The following is a 21,042-nucleotide window of genomic DNA, read 5'->3' as shown; positions in this document are numbered from 1 at the left end:
ACCTTGAAAAACCAAGTAATGCTTTTGGTAATTATATATATATATATATATATATATATATATATATATATATATATATATATATATATATATATATATATATGACTAGGGACATTTTCCCCATTCAAAATGAATTGTCCATTTTTTTAACGTCCACATTTCCCACATTTTTCAACCGATTCAAACCATTCAACCTTCAACACATTCAACTCATCCTGGACATTCAAATTACTATTTTTCTACGTTTAACTAATTTCCAGGAATTCCTTTTTTTTTTCTAACCCCATTTCCAACCTTTCTCTTTTGACTACTCGTTTTACAGTTTGCATTCCATTTTAACTATCAAAACATTGCTCTTAGTCAAGACAAAAAACAAGTTAGTTTAGGGACTAGAAAAATTCAAAGTTTTCCCGAAACTCCAGGTATCCCATGAAACTATTTCTCAATTAAAGTACTGTTACTACTTCAACAGTTCTTGACCGATTTAAACAATTCCAACACCAACCAATTCATCCATTCGGGATATGTATTCCCCTGTTATCATGCTACTGTTAGCATGCTAACAGTTCATGCTAGCATTTTAGCAAATTTTGTACGTATTACACCTAAATAATCATAGATTCCGTTGCATGGTGCCATCTCATAAGTATGCTAGCTGTTACCATGCTAATGTTAGCATGCTAACATTTCAGCTAATCTAGTACTTTTTAACCTAATATCCATGGATTCTGTTGCTTGGTGCCATCCCAAAAGTATGCTAGCTGTTTAACTGTTACCATGCTAATGGTAACATGTTATAATTTTATTCTAGCATTTTAGCTAATTTCATACTTTTTTAACCTAATAACCATGGATTCCGTTACTTGGTGCCATTTTAAAAGTATGCTAGCTGTTTTACTGTTACCACGCTAATGTTAGCATGCTAACACTTTATGCTAGCATTTTAGCTAATTTCTTTTTTTTTTTTACCTAATAGCTGTTACCATGCTAATGTTAGCATGCTAACATTTGAGCTAATTTCATACTTTTTAACCTAATATCCATGGATTCTGTTGCTTGGTGCCTTCCCAAAAGTATGCTAGCTGTTTAACTGTTACCATGCTAATGGTAGCATGTTATCATTTTATGCTAGCATTTGAGCTAATTTCATAATTGGATTTCGTTACTTGGTGCCATCTTAAAAGTATGCTAGCTGTTTCACTGTTACCATACCAATGTTAGCATGCTAATGTTTTATGCGAGCATTTTTACCTAACTTTATATTTTTTAACCTAACAAACATATATTTTGTTACTTGCCTCCTTCTTAGAAGTATGTTAGCGCTTCACCTCTTAGCAAGTTAATGTTAGCATGTTAATGTTGGCAAGCTAACTTTTTTTCTAGCATTTTAGCTAATATTGTACATTTTAAACCGAATAATTATGTATTATGTTACTTGGCCCCATATTATAAGTATGCTAGCTGTTCCCCTGTTGGCATGCTGAGTTTTAAGCCAGCATTATAGATCATGTGATACATTTACAGCTAAAATATATACATAATGTTACTTTGTAACCTCTTGAAGTAGGCTGACTCTCCTAACTATACCAAGATTCATACTACATTTCAGTAAAGCTTCTGTTCTTCACCTTCCAAACCGTTTTATCATTGTATTTCACCTTTCAAACCATTTCCACATTTCACTAGTATTTTAGTTTAGCGTCAACTTTTCAAAATTCAAACAATTTCAACATTCAAATCATTTCAACATTCAAACTATTCTTACAGTCATATTACATTCTGTCAGCATTTCAGTTCATCTTCAGCATTGGAGCATTCACACGCAATTCCTTCAGGATTTGCCTCATTTAGTTATTATTGTGTGAGGGCTCCAAAGCACACATTTGGTTATCTACACCAATATTCATCTATTTATTATTCAATTTAAACCTCTTCTTCTTCTTCAGATTTTGGTGCGCTCTACCTTTCACATTTTTCACTTGATTCAAACCGTTTCAACTTCAAACTGTTCAGCCTATTCGGGAATCACTTTCCCTTGACAAATTCCAAACATTCCCAGATTTTCCAGAATTCCATGTTTTCCGGGACATGTTTCCCATTGAAAATGAATTGGCCATTTTTCAAACTTTCACCATTTCTACATTTTTCAACCGATTCAAACCATTCTACCTTCAACACATTCCACCATTCTGGAAATTCTAACTATCATTTTTCCAAATAAAAAAAAATTCCAGGATTTTCCAGAATTCCTGGTTTTCCAGAGCCCTATTTCCACCCTTTTTTCTGGCGAGTACTCCTTCCACATTTTTCAACGCTTTTCAACTGTTTCACCGTCAAAGCATTCCTTTTATGAGGACAAAAAACTAAGTTTTTTTTTTAACTGGGAAAAATCCCGGTTTTCCCAAAATTCCTTAATTCAATTCCTCAATTCAACATGTTACAACTTCAAAAAAATGTTCACCGATTTGGAAAATTTCAACACCAACCATTTCAAATCCTTCAGACAATTCAGTTTTTTTTTTACCATTTTCAAAAAATTCCCTCTTTTCCCGAAATTCCGAAAATTTTTCAAACTTCCACAATTCCCACATTATTCAACCCATTCAAACCATTCCACCTTTAACAAATTCCACCATTCTGGAAATTCAAACTACCCTTTTTCCAAGTTCAAAAAAATTCCTGATTTTTCCAAAATTCCTTATACCATTTACTACTTCAACATTTCTTGCTCGATTTAAACAATTCTAACACCAACCAATTCAGCTCATTCAGGACATTCGTGCTCCTAATCATTTTTAAAAAATCCCGCTTTTCCCAAAATTCCCATATTTCCAGGAAGTTCCCATTGAAATGAATGGGTAATTTTTCCAAGTTGCACATTTTTCAACCTATTCAAACCATTGCAACATTAACACATTCCACTCATCCTGGACATTCAAACTAACACTTTCCCAAGTTCCAAAACAAATTCCCGTTTTCCTGGAAATTCAAACTCTTCAAAATTCAAACCATTCCAACATTCAAACCATAAAAAAGTGCAGTTCCCCTTTAAATTGAGGCTCCACTGTAGATAGATACGAAAAGTAAGCAGAATTAACGCGCTTACCTTCGGAATAAGATTCTGGGACGTTCTCATTTGTTGTTGAAACAACACCCTCAGTCTGTGGTTCTGCTGCTCTAAGTCAAATACACGCGTGCGCAGTTTCACACATTCTTCTTTCAAGTCCTGGAAATGCACACAAGTACAAAACATTACTGTGATAATCGATAGACCTGCTGCTCTCAAAACACTTTAATGTTCATATTAATTATACAAAAACTACCTTTTGAGTAAGGAGAGCCTGGACGACCTGGTTGGCAACCTGCATTAGGATATATATTTACAGAACCAAATAAAAAAATGTGATAAAGTCACAAAAAAAATTGACAAACATTTTTTTTTGTTATATTTAAAAGTAATGGGTACTTTCCTAAATGTCTCACCTCATCCAGGCAACGCTCATATTGCTTCCTTTGGTTGTCATTCTCCAAGGACAGAGCAGAGTTCTCTGCCTGGGAAACAAAAATGAACACTTTGAACTTGATTTACTAAGACCCAAATGCCACACGCTTAAAAGTGTGTACAATCTAAAAGAGTGTGTGTACTATTAGTGGGTGTGTTGCGTGTGATCTACTAACACTGCCTTATTTAAATGAGGCATCACCAAGGAGTCATTCGATCATTTACTGCACATTCATTTGATCATGCTCCCACCTATGGTGTTTTGCTGTTTTCAAATGTAGTAGAATTTCTGACCTTTTGACCTATATTTCTTGTCTTTTAAGAATGTCCGCTCATTTTCAATACTCTTGTATTTTTGTGCCATTGAATGGACCAGTTGTGGGACAAAAGTGAATATTAAGTCGTGCCAACCTGTCTATAGAATGTGTTGACTGTCTAAAGGATTCGAGTTGTTATGGAACAGATAGGAAAAGCAAAACAAGACATTGACGCACTCGATAAGGAACGATGACGCACAACAGACATATAAAAAATGGCAGAAGACCGGAACTCGGGAGTGATTTTGGCTTGTGTGTGTCTTGTTTGCTCCGGAGTAACTTGTGGTTTGTCTGCACGACCAACTCAATTCAACCTGCACTTCTGATAATGGGTAAATCAATTTGTTTTACTAAACTACTTTTGTTGCCTGCTTAAGCTTCGGACAATCCACTACACAAATTGGCGACACGAACAGGATGGTTTAGAAGCTACAGGTCGACAGCCGCTCTTGCTCTCTCAGTCAGGCAGACAGAGTGCTGCACGCGCGCATCTAATACAAGGTAAGCGTTTTGCTTAAAGTGTAAACATTTTCTGCCTGGAGAGAGCCGGATCGATAAGACTAATTGCTGAATCTATTTTTGATAAAAGATAGGTTTAGTCAGGTTCTCCAAAAACAACCTGGAATGGGGTAAATTATGATTGGATTGAGTTGTTTTATATGTGATCATTTGTCTGTGTGTTTGTTGAAAACTTGTAATCTCTTGTTTTTAACAAATGGGGATTGTTGATAGAATTTTGGTGGTTTGGAGTGTAGAAGCATAGACGATGTGAGACGAAAAATTTCTTTTAACCTCTTCATCCTCTGTCGTTGTTGGCAGAGGATGCTTTTTTCTGCAAGTACATTAGGTTAGCCGGAGTTGGACACAGCGAAATTTAAGGCAAGGTTGGCTAACTGATGTGACATTTGACCCACACAAATTTATGACGTCTATGAAGGTCCTACGTATCTGTCTATGTTGAAGCTGCAGCCGGGTAAAAAGCCTGATATAAGGTGATCGTTCAGTGACTCCGGTAAAGGAGATCAACTGAGCCAAGTTGTCACGAATTTGGAAATTTGCTGCAGTATAGATGGATAGAGTAAGGGCTCCATATGGTAGAGCCTTGGTGAAACTATATGGACTGACCAGACACGATGTACTGTAGGATTGAAGGGTGATTCCTGGTGATTCTACAGCGCCTTAGGCTGTTATCCGTGTTGGTCAGGAAGGAAAAGCAGGGTTTGCTCCGCTGAATGGGTTAATCGCCGTTATATGAGTAAGAATGACCTGCGTGTGTGTGTTATGAGACGGCCGATTCCACAAAAGCACGCGTGCATTAGTTGTTTATACTGGTCCGGACCAGGGGGGAGTGGTTTATGGGATAAAAATGTGTGTTTTTAAATTTATATATATATATATCTGCGTATTTTAATAACTTTTGTGTAGCACCTGGTTTCTTATCTGTTTTAATTCTCCCTCATGCTTTTGTGAGAGTTCCCTCATGCTTTTTTCGCACCCACGCTGATCTGCAAGAGCTGGGAAATTGTCGGTTATGTGTGTGCGTGTGAGAAAATAGACAAAGTTATGTACAGAAAACACATGAGTGAATGATCCATCCATATAATTATTTTCTTCCGCTTATCAAGAGGTTGGATCGCGGAGGCAGCAGCCTAAGCAGGGAGGCTCCCCCTCTTGGGCGCTGCGAGCGAATTCCAGTCATTTGAATTTGTTTTTAACTATACTGGTGATTGTGACTGTGCGATATTACAGTTGTTTTACACACTGAGATTTTGAGTACGGGAAAAAAGGCTCTTGCTCGCTGGTAAATTCTCTGTGTGTGAGTGACTGTGTGACGCATATAAAAAAAAAAGCTGGGAGACATTTTGAGATAAGAGTGTGTGCGTGTGACGAGGCTGTGTGAGTGACAGCTGCGTGAGGCATTGGTTCGAAGAGGAGTGACACTGATAGCATTGAGCTGGGTTAGCATTGTGTTAGCATAGCATTGAGCTAGGTTAGCATTGTGTTAGCATAGCATTGGGCTAGGTTAGCAAAATTTTGCTTACTGAGGCATAGTAAGGCTAAGTTAGCATCTAGCTTGGCATTACTAAGTGTGGTTGAACAGTTATTCTCGGTCTGTAGAGTGTGCTAGTAGTAGGTGCTTGCTAAGTCCAGTAAAATAATAGATATATGGAAAATTACACGTTTAAATATCAATAAATAAATACGGATTGTGGGACATTGAAACATTGTTTAATTCATCATTCATTTATATGTCTAGTATACTTTTTTTTGGTACAGCCTTGTTGCTTCTCTGATCCATCCAGTTTCTGTGTGGAAGTTGAGACAAACACACACGCACGAACATCATAGATTAGGACACATTGTAACTTTGAATTAATAGTTATACAACAAATAAATTAATAATATTGAATTTAAATTTGATAAAGATAAATTGATCATACATTGACATTTTAATTTTTTTAGGAATAAACACACAATAAAATAAAAGTTAAATTTATATTCTAATACATCTAAGGGCATCTGTGAAACATAGAGTCTGAAGAAGTACAGATAAGAGCCACTCAGCGCCATTGTCAAAACAAAACGTAGAGAAGCGTTAAACAAATTCTAATCAGAAGGAAGACAGACCAAAATATGAGAACTTAAGTAAACAGACAGCAAGTAAACCAGAAATAATAATGTAAATAAATAACAAAGAAAGCACATTTCTATGTGACATTGGTGCATGTAGAATAACAAAATGGAATAAAACTATGAGTACGATAGATAATGAATGAATAAATGAAATAGGTTTATTTTGGTCATATAATCAACCATCAACCAATTTGTGTGAGCAGTTTAGCAGTAAATTAGACATATTAACAATCATACACATTTACTAGTGATGGGTCCGGCAACACCGATGCATCGGCGCATGCGTCGAGCTCATAGAGCGATACCCTGTGTCGGTGCGCGTATCGCTTTTAGAAAGTCACGTGACCGAACACGAGCTGTTTTGGTCACGTGACCGCTCATGAGCTGTTCTGGTCACGTGACCGCTCATGAACTGTATCGCACTGACGCCTGCGCGCCAAACTGTGTTTATTAGGAAGCGGCGCAATGCGTGTTGTTGACGAACACTAGTGATGGGTCCGGCAACACCGATGCATCGGCGCATGCGTCGAGCTCATAGAGCGATACCCTGTGTCGGTGCGCGTATCGCTTTTAGAAAGTCACGTGACCGAACACGAGCTGTTTTGGTCACGTGACCGCTCATGAGCTGTTCTGGTCACGTGACCGCTCATGAACTGTATCGCACTGACGCCTGCGCGCCAAACTGTGTTTATTAGGAAGCGGCGCAATGCGTGTTGTTGACGAACACCATTAGGGCCGCTTGTTGTCACTGTCACTCAAAGTTGCATTTCAAAATTACACAGAATAAATGTGTTTATTTTGTTTAGAATTCAGATGGGTTTGATTTGGTGCGCGGCATATATTGGCTGTGCGGCGCACGGTGTGCGCAGAGGACGCTTGAGCACTGCGCAATTGCGCAGGCGCGCACCTTAGAGGGAAGGTTGCTCACAGGGCACAGAGGAGGCGTCAGTGCGATACAGTTCGCGTATCGGTCACGTGACCAAAGCAGCTCATGCTCGGTCACGTGACTTTCTAAAAGTAGTACGCGCACCGACACAGGGTATCGCTCTATGAGCTCGACGCATGCGCCGATGCATCTGTGTGGACCCATCACTGTTACTAGAGAAGGTAGAGGAATGACGGCGTGGCGAAGTTGGTAGCGTGGCTGTGCCAGCAATTGGTTACTGGGGTTCAATCCCCACCTTCTACCATCCTAGTCATGATACATGTTCACATTATTTGACTGTATCTAAAAAATATATTTTTATTTAAATGAAGATATGAAATAATCCTAAATGAAATACAATGACTTGGTTTATATTATTGTATATACTAGGTCATAATATCAGTGTCAGTTGAGTCGGTCCATAGGTTGCCTGTAGGTATTTTTAATGCCCAGCAGATGGCAGTATTTAGTGACACAGTATCGACACAGTATCAATACAGTTTTGCAATGTGTCGAAACGCTTCATGAGGCCTCATCAACCCATCACTAACATTTACACACAGAAAAGAAAAGAAAAAAGAATGACCGAAAAAAAAGAATAGGCGGAAGCCAAAGCTTATATTGGCCTATGATATACAATTACTGAACATTAAATTACCTGGAACATCAACGTTAAAAGATGAAAGTAATTGTTACTATATTTTATAATGTTGAGAAAACTTTACTTTTCAAGGGTCTTTTAAACCATAACAAAAAACTACATGTGTTCAGCTCATCACTGAGGATGGTACATCATTTAACTCCTAAAACTGAAATACATTTGTGTTTTTATTTTATTTTACTTGACCTGTTTTAAAAATCAATATCCCCCGTAAATGATAGTGTCTCCTCATAATGTAAACAAGCTAAGAATACAAACTGGAAGGCTGTTGTTCTTTACTTGGAAACATAATTGCCATTGTTTTAAAATTAAATTATCTGAACATTTAACACATTATGACTTAAAAAATGGATTTATATGATCATAATAATAATGCTTTGTGTATTATTGAAATGAGCCTTTTAAGTTTAAGTATTGGGTCTATAATTCTTCTATATGACACGACTCGGTCTCTGGCGTGGTTTGCTCTCCCCAGATGCAAACGAACTGAAGCAAACATGGCGTGGAGGTAAAAACATGATTTTATTCTACACTATCAAAACTCAAAAAAGGTACAAACAAAAAGCGCTCACAGAGGAGGTAACAAACTTGGCTATGACAAAACAAAAAGCGCGCACAAAGGCGGAAGTAAAAAACTAGACTATGAAACAAACAAAAACTTACGTGACAAGGAACTGTGAACATGGCATGAATGTATGATGTCGCCAGGACGAACAACAGAAACAGAAAAGCCTATATAGTGACATGATAAGTGAAAACAGGTGCGTGACTAACTGTGAACAGGTGCGTGACATGACTGTGAAAACGTGAGACAGGTGTGTGTGAGTCCAAACGTGGAACAGGTGAAACTAATGGTTGCTATGGTGACAAACAAAACCAGGAAGTGAAACAAGGAACTAAGGAAGTGTCCAAAAAACAAAACAGCACATGGCCAAACAAAAACATGAACACAGACATGACACTATAAACATTTCCCCAAACTTCAAAACAATATTACATATGGAAAAATAAATGAATAATATAACATGTGCAGACATTGCTTATTCAGCATGTGTTTTACTTTATACCGAATAGCAATGGATTTGGATATTTTTCTTTAATATGTTCAATATGCGGCTTCCAACATATTAATGATCAATTACTATTCTCAAGAATGTAGTTCATATACTCTGTCAATTTCCACTTGATTCAACTTTAATTTGTGTTTCACAATTTGACTTTGCACCCTGGACAGGTCGCCACCTCATCACAGGGCCAACACAGATAGATAGACAGACAACATTCACACACTAGGGCAAATTTAGTCTTATTAATTTCTACATATTGAGATCTATTACTTAAAATAACTACTTAACCACTGTTGTGAAACACCTTTCTAATTTATGGGAGTATTGGGATAGGATTGAGGAAGATGTCTGCTGTGGTGGTGGTTAGTTTGGAAATTAATTTAATAAAAGTAACTTTGAAGTGCAGTCTGACATTTTAGTTTGGAGTAATTTATATTTTTATTTAGACATTTCAGTACACCATACTTCTGGATGTTGAGCTAGAAGAGGATAATGGCATGACAGAATAAAGTTAGAATTAAAGTTGGGGTGCCAGTGATTGTCACACACACACTGGGTGTGGTGGAATTTGTCCTCTGCATTTGGCCCATCCCCCGTGATTGCCCCTGGGAGGTGGGGGAATCATGTTTGGTGATTTGGCTCCCAAATTTGTTGTAGTCTTTGGTGTGACTCGACCGGGGTTTTGAACTTGCGACCTGCCGATCTCAGGGCGGACACTCTAACCACTAGGCCACTGAGATGAAGTAGGCAAACCAAATCTCAACAGCTTTCAGTTAGCTATAGATTTTGAGAGTATAATGCGAATAACTATAACTTTACAACTGTTTGCTGTGAATAGTGTTGAATAATAATTAGAAATAACAGCCTACATTAATAATTAGAATAAGAGCCGATATGTAAAGTTAAAAAATAAAATTAAAAAAAAAAAAAGAGGAGAAGTGTGATTAGGGCTGGCGCTTAGAGCATGGCCTTGTGTGTTTGTTATGACTAAGTTGTATAACCAGTCGGAGACATGCAAGGCAAGGCGGGGCAGTTTTGTTTGTGTGGCGTTTTTCCAGGAAAGGACAAGACTCAAAGTGCTTCACAGACAACAAAGTGAAATGAAAGAAAATGAAAGCAAAATTAAAATGCAGACAATAAAAATAAACACAGTACGGACGTTAAAAGTTAAAAGATTAAAAGATTTAGCTGAAAGATAAGGAGAAACGTGAATAAAAACATTCCTTTATTTTGGAAAGTATCACGCACAGCAGGAGGTCAGAGTGCAAGCATGACAGCTTGCTCGCGCCTACTGATAGACAAATGATAGTTTAAATTAACTTATAGATAATCTTTAAGTGAATTAAAAGGGTACTTAAATACACATGAAGTAGTACGTATAATCTTTGAATTAAGGTCTTTGATTAGCAATTAATGGGATAGTTAAGACTGTAATTTTAAAACGTGATATGCAAATTGAACTAACCGAGAGGATATGAAAACGATGGGTGTACATGTTTTGAGTTCCAAATTCTGGAGGAAAAAACCTCAACAAAACGTAAAACCATACAGACGGACTTGGGTGGTAGCCACGGTTGTGCTAGGTCAAGCGAGGGTGGAAAGGATATGCAGCCGGGGGACTGCCAGCTTCTCTGAACAAGACAAGCTCCAAGGTGTAGCCAGAACATGCTCACAAAAAATACAGGTGTGACAGCAGGACGAACAGCAGGATACAAACAGACCCCTGCTGGACATAAGTGTCAACGGACAATGTTCAACACAATCTTTGAAGCATTCCTTTGTGGTCAACCTGCACACACCTTGTAATGACCTGCTTACGAACTGTGCCCTGACAATTCAATACTGCACAGAAGGAACTTCCTGATGTTGCCTGACAGCACGACATCAGCTGACAACTACTGGGGACGCCTCCCAGGAATGAGTGGAAGACGGGGACTGCTCCAACTGTCCTAGCGCTGGCTGACGGAGGTGCGTCCGTGTGTCCTGCCACCCAAACCGCCAAAGTGTATGATCACCAATTAGACGACTCATAATAGGAGCCTTTTGACTCTTATATATGGTGGGACTCAAGGTATGGCCGCTCATGTGAACTATCCTTAAAACAATTAGAATGGTATAAGATGGACAACTAATGACCCACATTGTTCCCTCTGTCCTGCCTACGAAACCAAAAAATTTAGGTCAAATGATAAAACAGGACGTAGCTGCCGCTGATTGAACCGATACACAAATCAATTATTTCGGTTGTCTGTTAAAAACATAGCTATTGGTTGCAATTTGGACATTTCTGCTGTAGGCTACAAAGAGCTAGCAGCTACACAACAGCTGAGCTAAAACAAAATTTAAGCATATCAAATATTTATAGTTGTTTATTACATACACAAAGTCGCAGAGACACAGAAGTCTGTAGAAAGTATTCAGTAACAAACGTGTCCGCATTAATAAACTTTCTACCACAGGAAATATACTGAACAAATACAGCAGTTACTGTCAGACTCTAATCCGCATTACCGTGTCTATCAGAGACATGGTTAAAACCCACAACACCTTTTCGTTCTAATTAATGTCCCGGGGGACAAGATTACAGAAAAGACAGATCGGGTGACAAAGGGGGGAGGAATTATGATTTATGAAAGGGAAAACATTAAAAGTAGATCAATTTGAGAATGTTGAAATTAAAATCACATTTTCCTCAGAAATGTATTTCAAGGTAATTGTAGTATACCGACCGACCACAGCTAAAGACATTTTTCTTGATTCATTTTCAGACATCCTCAAACAGCATAGTATGAAAGAAGTAACGTCATGGAGGACGTTAATCTGGACTGGTTAAATAAAACACGTAGAAAGAAATTTAAGGATATTATAAACGGCTTCTATATGATACAAATGATAAGCAGCCCTACTAGAATTACAATTGGATGACAAAAAGCAAAGAGAACATCTGTAAATACACGAATACAAAACCAGAAAGAAGAGTGCTAAAATAAAAATACCATTGGATTAATAAAACAATTTGGATTCTAATAAAGACATGAGGACTCAGCTCTCATAAGAGAAATTAAAACAGGTCTAAATACAGATCGTATGATTTAAAAGTTTTGAGGAACAAATTTACAATGTTTATGCGGAAGTCTAAGGCTGACTTTCACTTAGAATTAATCAAAGCTGCAAAAGGGAACATTAGAAAGTTATGGAAAACCAGATACAAACTTACGGAAAGAGAGCAAACAAGAAACGACACTATAACATTAAATATCAATGGCGCTACTATCGCAGACAGTCTGGACATAAGTAATAATTTTAATGAACATTTCATCCAGTCTGTACAAACCCTGAATAAAAAATCCCTCAAAATCAGTGCAAATAATTGTCATTTATTCAGGATGGACTAATTTTAGAATTAACAAATGAAACAAAGTTAAACAAAATCTTCGCTGCATTATCAGACTCACGATCTAGAGATATAAATATGGGTTGGACACTATCTTCCTAAAAACATATAAGGATTGTATTATTGCTCGTATAACAACGATTGATAAATAAATCAATAACGGAAAACACTTTCCCTACCACGTCGAGAAACTGCTACTATAATTAAATCCATAAAGCAGGAAATAAAGAAGACCAGAACATGTACAGACCAATTAGCCTTCTCCACGTTATAACAAAAGGAATAGAAAATTTGAAATTAAAAAAGTGGCTTTGGAGCAATCAAGGCTGCTCAGACGGTCACTAAGAGGGGCATTATGTTGACACATCAAATTAATGAGTATTATATTTATCTATTAGGGCATTTTTGTTGTAAATTGTGAGGTATGGCTGTTAAAATCTTGGTTGTTTTTACGAATGATGACAGATGTGAACAAGAGCATGTATTGTCTTTGTGGGATGATGTAAATAAGGTGTGGTTGTATTGTATGGTAAGTATGTGTGCATGAAGGGGCATTTGGTGACTTTCTTATAATTGATTACATGCTACAGTATGATTATTTTTGATTAATTATTGATTACTAAGAATGTATATATTTATTATGATTAATTAGTGTCATAATTGTATTGCTTGATTTGTGGATCCCTTTAATTTAGGTAGCCAGGGACTGCAGATGGAAAGTAGCTATTTAGATATAATCTAGTACAGAATATATCTGTTTCTGAACTTAATGTTTCTGTGCATTGTCCCATCATAGATAAACTAAATTAAATACAACTATTTAGTGAATTGTTGAGGCCACAATAATTCACTAGGTGTTGTAAAATATCAAAGTACTATTGCAAAAGCGAACAGTGACCTCAAACATGACCTGTCCTCCGCCTCTGTTCTTGCTGCACTTGACTATCAGCTGCCTTTTCTTTTTCTTGGATGTTTCTGAAACTACTACTACTACTACTACTATTACTATTACTATTACTACGACTAACACTGTCCCTGTGAGAGGGACAGAGGGGGGAGGTGAGTTTGGATTGGGTCAAGTTTGAGCGTGTTGAGGTTTTATTTAATCGATATGATCAAGGATAAAGGAACGTAATGATTTAGATTGACAATTGCAGTGGTTGGCGAAAGCAACCCCAACCTCAAAGGAGGGTGCCAATTCAGTAATTGAATGTTTTGTGAATGATCTAATATCCCGACATGGTTTCCCCAAAAAGATTAGGTCAAACAACGGCACCTATTTTAAGAAAACAGGTTATCATCTTCAGTCACAAGATCAGCACTTCAAAGGACCAGCAGCTTCCTAGGAAGGTGGAAAGACCATGAGACCAAAATGGTAAGTTTGCAAACTGTAGAATTTGTGTGCCAGTTCCTCTGTGCAGATTTGAGGATGAAAGCAGCCACTCCAGATTCCCTTGCACTCGCTAAGAGGGGCACGGTCAAAGCAAATCCAGGACCAACACCCGATACCTGACTGGAAGGAACCGAGAGGAGAGACAACACCTTGCCAGCGATGACGAGAACAACTAAGGTTGCCAGCCAATGGGTCGGGACTCCAGCAGCTGTGGAAAGAAGTGTCGGGAGTGCCGAAGCAGCGAGGAGGCCTGAAGCAAGCCGAGGGCCTGGACCAAAGCCCCACGCCCCATACTCTGCCCCAGCCTTCCCCAAAGCCCCACGCCCCATACTCTGCCCCAGCCTTCCCCAAAGCCCCCACAGCTCCAACTCTACCTGAGTTTTCCCCAATTTCGGCCAGCACGCACATGCCACTGAACAGTCTGCCCAATGGACTGAACCACACCCCAAGAAGAGACAGAGACAGACTGTTTGAGTGGATCTCTTTCTTCACCAGGGCAGCCGAAAGCCCAACGAGGTGTCGACAGGCCACCAGCCTGAGGCACCACCGAGCCATCTAAACGAGCATTAATCGAACATGGACTCATACGAAATTCAGTTGTGTGTTCAAAATCAATTGATAATTAACAATATTGGAAACTACATTCATTGCAAATGCCGGGAAAAATATTTTGCAAATGTCTTACAGTCATAAGTCTATATACATTCATCTATTTATGTTCAATGATCTTCATGATCAAAGTATTTGTTATTCCTTTACTAAATCAAAGGGTAGGCCACTAATTGTATTCTGTGAGATGGTTTTACTGCAGGCTGGTAACAGCGATCGCTCTGAAGGAGGGTCATAGACGGAATGTTTGCCTCGTATAAAAACATTGAGGTTTTTGCCTCTATCTGCGGTAGAGATTTAAGTTAGTGGTCTATATCAGAAAATGTTTTGGTCCAGGGTCTTAAGACCCTGGAAGGCGGGTATGTAGTAGAATTTCTGACCTTTTGACCTATATTTCTTGTCTTTTAAGAAGGTCCGCTCATTTTCAATACTCTTGTATTTTTGTGCCATTGAATGGACCAGTTGTGGGACAAAAGTGAATATTAAGTCGTGCCAACCTGTCTATAGAATGTGTTGACTGTCTAAAGGATTCGAGTTGTTATGGAACAGATAGGAAAAGCAAAACAAGACATTGACGCACTCGATAAGGAACGATGACGCACAACAGACATATAAAAAATGGCAGAAGACCGGAACTCGGGAGTGATTTTGGCTTGTGTGTGTCTTGTTTGCTCCGGAGTAACTTGTGGTTTGTCTGCACGACCAACTCTATTCAACCTGCACTTCTGATAATGGGTAAATAAATTTGTTGTACTAAACTACTTTTGTTGCCTGCTTAAGCTTCGGACAATCCACTACACAAACATGTAGGAGACATATTCCACTTTTTATGGGCATTTTAGAAGCATTCCAAAAATGCATCTACAACAAAACTACAAAACTTTATTTTTCAGCGCTGAAGGTGCGCCACAGAGAGGCTGCACTTACTAAGCTCAAGATGCAAAAAATTTAAAATTCAAGAATTTTTTTTATATACAAGATATGTTGATATACAAACCCCGTTTCCATATGAGTTGGGAAATTGTGTTAGATGTAAATATAAACGGAATACAAAGATTTGCAAATCCTTTTCAACCCATGTTCAATTGAATGCACTACAAAGACAAGATATTTGATGTTCAAACTCAAACTTTATTTTTTTCTTGCAAATAATAATTAACTTAGAATTTCATGGCTGCAACACGTGCCAAAGTAGTTGGGAAAGGGCATGTTCACCACTGTGTTACATGGCCTGTCCTTTTAACAAACGGACGGCGTGGCGAAGTTGGTAGTGTGGCCGTGCCAGCAATCGGAGGGTTCCTGGTTCGATTCCCACCTTCTACCAACCTAGTCACGTCCGTTGTGTCCTTGAGCAAGACACTTCACCCTTGCTCCTGATGGCTGCTGGTTAGCGCCTTGCATGGCAGCTCCCGCCATCAGTGTGTGAATGTGTGTGTGAATGGGTGAATGTGGAAATACTGTCAAAGCGCTTTGAGTACCTCGAAGGTAGAAAAGCGCTATACAAGTATAACCCATTTATCATTTATCATTTATAACAACACTCAGTAAACGTTTGGGAACTGAGGAGACACATTTTTTAAGCTTCTCAGGTGGAATTCTTTCCCATTCTTGCTTGATGTACAGCTTAAGTTGTTCAACAGTCCGGGGGTCTCCGTTGTGGTATTTTAGGCTTCATAATGCGCTACACATTTTCAATGGGAGACAGGTCTGGACTACAGGCAGGCCAGTCTAGTACTCGCACTCTTTTACTATGAAGCCACGTTGATGTAACACGTGGCTTTGCATTGTATTGCTGAAATAAGCAGGGGCGTCCATGCTTGGACGGCAACATATGTTGCTCCAAAACCTGTATGTACCTTTCAGCATTAATGGCGCCTTCACAGATGTGTAAGTTACCCATGTCTTGGGCACTCATACACCCCCATACCATCACAGATGCTGGCTTTTCAACTTTGCGCTTATAACAATCCGGATGGTTCTTTTCCTCTTTGGTCCGGAGGACACGACGTCCACAGTTTCCAAAAACAATTGAAATGTGGACTCGTCAGACCACAGAACACTTTTCCACTTTGTATCAGTCCATCTTAGATGAGCTCAGGCCCAGCGAAGCCGACGGCGTTTCTGGGTGTTGTTGATAAACGGTTTTCGCCTTCCATAGGAGATTTTTAACTTGCACTTACAGATGTAGCGACCAACTGTAGTTACTGACAGTGGGTGTTCCTGAGCCCATGTGGTGATATCCTTTACACACTGATGTCGTTTGTTGATGCAGTACAGCCTGAGGGATCGAAGGTCATGGCTTAGCTGCTTACGTAGCTGCTTACGTAGAGTGATTTTTCCAGATTCTCTGAACCCTTTGATGATATTACGGACCATAGATGGTGAAATCCCTAAATTCCTTGCAATAGCTGGTTGAGAAAGGTTTTTCTTAAACTGTTCAACAATTTGCTCACGCATTTGTTGACAAAGTGGTGACCCTCGCCCTATCCTTGTTTGTGAATGACTGAGCATTTCATGGAATCTTTTTTTATACCCAATCATGGCACCCACCTGTTCCCAATTTGCCTGTTCACCTGTGGGATGTTCCAAATAAGTGTTTGATGAGCATTCCTCAACTTTATCAGTATTTATTGCCACCTTTCCCAACTTCTTTGTCACGTGTTGCTGGCATCAAATTCTAAAGTTAATGATTATTTGCACACAAAAAAATGTTTATCAGTTTGAACATCAAATATGTTGTCTTTGTAGCATATTCAACTGAATATGGGTTGAAAATTATTTGCAAATCATTGTATTCCGTTTATATTTACATCTAACACAATTTCCCAACTCATTTGGAAACGGGGTTTGCATATATAAAACAGAACAGCATTAAAAAAAAACACCAGCAGACACCTATACACATCAATTGGATTTGTTTTAATCACCCAGCGTGCAGCTATAAAATCATGAAAGGATGTTGTTGAATAGACAATATGTCCAATGTTTTTTTTAATGACAGTTCAAATGCATTTCTGGACGGAGGATTCTCTGTCTATCGTCTGTCTTTGCAATGGGAGTACCGATCTTGTCTCAAGGTCGTGTGTGTGTCAGTTTGTACATACTTGAGGTTGCAGTTGGTCCGAGGTCTAGCACACGTACTCAGACATGCTAAATAAAACGTTAAATAATGTTCGTAAAATGATGATGAGTGTTGATTAATCATATTGTGCGAGCATTTTCTCCTCTCAGACATAGATGCAAAATTAATTGCACACCTTATTCTGCTCACTTAAGGGGGACCTATTATGCAAAACTAGCTTTTCTTACCTCTTGTAGTGTATTTGGGATCTGCATAAATCCCCAAAATTTGAAATCAAATCGTGGCGGCATTGCTGTGATATCTATAATACAATCTTGCCCTCCTTCATACTTCCTCCAAACCAACCAACCAACCAACCAATTTGTCCCATCTTGTGACATCACCGGTTGGGAAAAAAATTACCAGATTATCCATACATGGCATGAATTAGGGCTGGGCGACATATCGATTGTATAGTTAATATCGGTATATTTATATATATAGAGAATACCGCAGTATCTTTTGATGTGCCTTTGTTACGGCCGTTTGTTGTCTCACTCCCGCTCCTTGCGTGTTTATAGAGGCTTCTCTGACGCACTATAACACATCAAACCTTTGTTTTTAAATATGGCGACGCGGTGCCGACTTCTTGACTGCCGAGTGATGAAATGCTTTATTTGGCTATTGTGAGTGACTACAGCTTTATTTAAACATACAAATTTACTTGAGAACCTATACCTCTCCTTGTAGCCACTTTATCACTAACCTCATCTGTTTATATTGCTAACTTGTGTTAGCAACTTAGCACAAAAGCTAACAAAAGCTCCTCTCTGCTGCTTGCTTGGTGTGTCAAATGTTTAGCTGCTCCTCAAATTAAAAACACCCAGCTGCTACTTTAGTATAAAAAGTAGTTTTAAACTTAACAGCCAGCGGCTTTCACCGCAGCAAGCGTGAGGCGGTAAACCTAACATTATTGAACAAAATGAACAGAAATTGCTTTGACAAAGTATGGGCTAACTAATTACTCACAACACATTATGTTACTACTTACAACACAAATAATCAGAGTACTCTCAACACTGGTTATCGAACCATAAAACTTAGGCAACCTTAAGCACTTTGCACAATTTTTATGATACCGGTATATACCGTATACTGCTATTTGGACTAAAAAAACAAATTTTGGTCCATATCACCCAACCCTAGTATGAATGTACCCAGAGTGCCTTGCGCGCGTCCACCATGTAGTCCATAAGTCCTTCTTTTTCTCTATCCTCTTGTTGTGGGGCAGACTTGGTCGTCCATGAACACTCATCCACCGCTGTTGCCATTTGTAATATGAAGTAGCGTATAGTTCAAACTAGGGTTATAAATAAATAAATTATCCCGACACCAATAATTTGGTACCATTACCGGTACCAAAATGTATATCAATACTTTTCGATACTTTGATACTTTTCCAAATAAAGGGAATTATGAAAAAAAATTACATTTTGGCTTTATTTTAACATAAAATACAATACAATAAACATGTTTCCTATTGCACTAAAAGAACAATTTTAGAAGGTTAAAATTTAAAACACAAATTGTAGCAATTTGTTACAAAATTCAGTCATTTTACTTGCATTAGTTGACGCTATGATTTTGCGGTTTTAACTCCGCAAAGCTGTGTGCATGTATATGTATCTACATGTTATGTATCTACATCTTATGTATCTACATGTTATGTATCTACATGTTATATATCTACATGTTATGTATTTACATGTTATACATCTACATGTGCACAAAAGGGGAGCTGGTTAACTCATGAGAGTAGTGTATGTGTTAGTGAGAATGGCAACGTGTTGTCTGAGTGACGTCAGTGAGTGAGTGGATGAGCAAAGAGAGAGAGAGCGGTAGCGTATGCACTGCGTAGTAGAGTGATGAACGGGTCTGGTTGTGTCCTGCAAAACTAATAACAAAGCAACCAGACTGTCACAAATCGCCGGCTTCGAATTCTGATCGGAATGCAGAGCTTTGCAGAACCATTGGAAAGTGAAGGGTTACCCCTGACGAAAACATCAACCCTGAAGGAAACGTCTGCCCTGTGCTCCTTGACAGTCTGCATCGGAGCCAAACAGCAAGACAGGTGTAACAACTATTTTATTACCTGTCACTATTTAAACTCCTTGTGCAGATCTGAATGATTATTATTTAAATGTTTACCTACGTTTGAAGCAAAGGTGGTAATATTGTCTTCTCTGTCTTATCCCAATTTGCCCCTCTGTCTTCCTTTTTTTCTCTTTCTATCCCCTCCTGCTACGGCCCGGCTGCACCAAATAATAATATAATTCCATTTAATAAAGTCAAATACAAAAAAGGCAACAAAGAGTACATCTGTATGGTTGATATAGGCATCTACATCAACAATATGATTTGCCTGAGTAGCTGGACAGGACAAAAAAAAAAAAAAAAAGAAAACGTGAGAACCGCCTTCTTGTCTCCCGCTCTTTTTCCTGTCTGTAGCTCTCTGGGCTGGGGCAGGTTCTCCGTGTTTGCCGAGGCCAGACCTGGGTCCGCTTCCTCCGCTTCCTCGTCCGAGGTCTCCTGTTCCTTTGACACGTCCATCTCAGAGTCGGGCTGCAGCAACATCTTCAGGGCTGGGGTCGGCTCGCATCAAGAAGACCCACTCGCCGGCCTCGGGCTGAATTAGGGCAGGATGACGTTGTGTCTTAGTGATGGGTGGCATGCCTCAGATCTGAGTCAAGCCGCACCGCGGGCCCCGTTGCAGGAGCCGGCGGTGGTGGCGTACTCGTCTCCTCCTGGGTTGGCGTCACTGTCGCCGCCGGAGTAGTCACCATCAGGACACTCACGCCTCCAACTTGCTTCCGACCAGCACCCCTCTGCCACCTGCAGACCCGGGGGCGGACGTGCTCCGCGGTCTGCTGGCCCTAGTAGGAGAGACGAACATCTCGGTTTCTCCAGCCGCTGCACTCTCCAGCTGCTCGGCCCCCTCTCAGTGGTCTCACCAGCTCCTTGCGACGCTCGCAGTCTTGCTTCTCGGTGGTGACGATCTCATGCTCCTTCACGTGATTCCAGCCTGGAGTCGTTCCGAGACAGGTGCACACAGATCTGGTCACCGCCTCCTCCGTCATTTTCCGCGGCAGGTCTCCGGGCCTCACCCCATCGAGGCAGATAGCGACAGATAGCTGTACAGTTCCAGCCCACTGGCATACCGTATGCCTTCTTCCAGTGCTTCTGCTACCACCTCCCGGTAAAAGTCTGTGTTCCCAGCGAAACCAAATCTTTTTACTGGCACATGTATAATGCCAAAGTAAGCGGACTCGCCTCCACTCGTCATCACCGTCCTGCGGCTGTCATAAGGAACTAGGCGGCCGACTCCTTGCTGAACCTCCGCTCTCTCCTTCTCGTAACTTTTTCTCGCATTCAAGACCAACTGTCCCCGAAACTTCTTCAGGTGGGGAATCAGTTTGGAC

At 39.5% G+C, this 21,042-nt stretch overlaps 1 protein-coding gene across 3 annotated transcripts in view; it reads right to left on the bottom strand.

Moving 5' to 3' along the window:
• LOC133663394 (uncharacterized) overlaps positions 1–21,042 on the bottom strand; it is a 166,486-nt gene that overhangs the window by 31,025 nt on the left and 114,419 nt on the right. For all 3 annotated transcript variants that reach the window (XR_009828332.1, XM_062067833.1, XM_062067834.1), the window contains exons 4-6: positions 3,484–3,552; positions 3,324–3,362; positions 3,107–3,226 (exon numbers count right to left, since the gene is read on the bottom strand). Coding sequence is in view for 2 of the 3 variants with exons in the window: in XM_062067833.1 (XP_061923817.1) it covers positions 3,107–3,226; positions 3,324–3,362; positions 3,484–3,552 (228 nt within the window). In the remaining variant the exon portion in view is untranslated. The remainder of the gene's footprint in view (positions 1–3,106; positions 3,227–3,323; positions 3,363–3,483; positions 3,553–21,042) is intronic.

This window comes from Entelurus aequoreus, linkage group LG13 (genome assembly GCF_033978785.1).
Source record: "Entelurus aequoreus isolate RoL-2023_Sb linkage group LG13, RoL_Eaeq_v1.1, whole genome shotgun sequence".
Taxonomy (NCBI): domain Eukaryota; kingdom Metazoa; phylum Chordata; class Actinopteri; order Syngnathiformes; family Syngnathidae; genus Entelurus; species Entelurus aequoreus.
The sequence above is the reverse complement of the archived record's forward strand: the minus strand, read 5'-3'. Positions and strand labels throughout refer to the sequence as shown.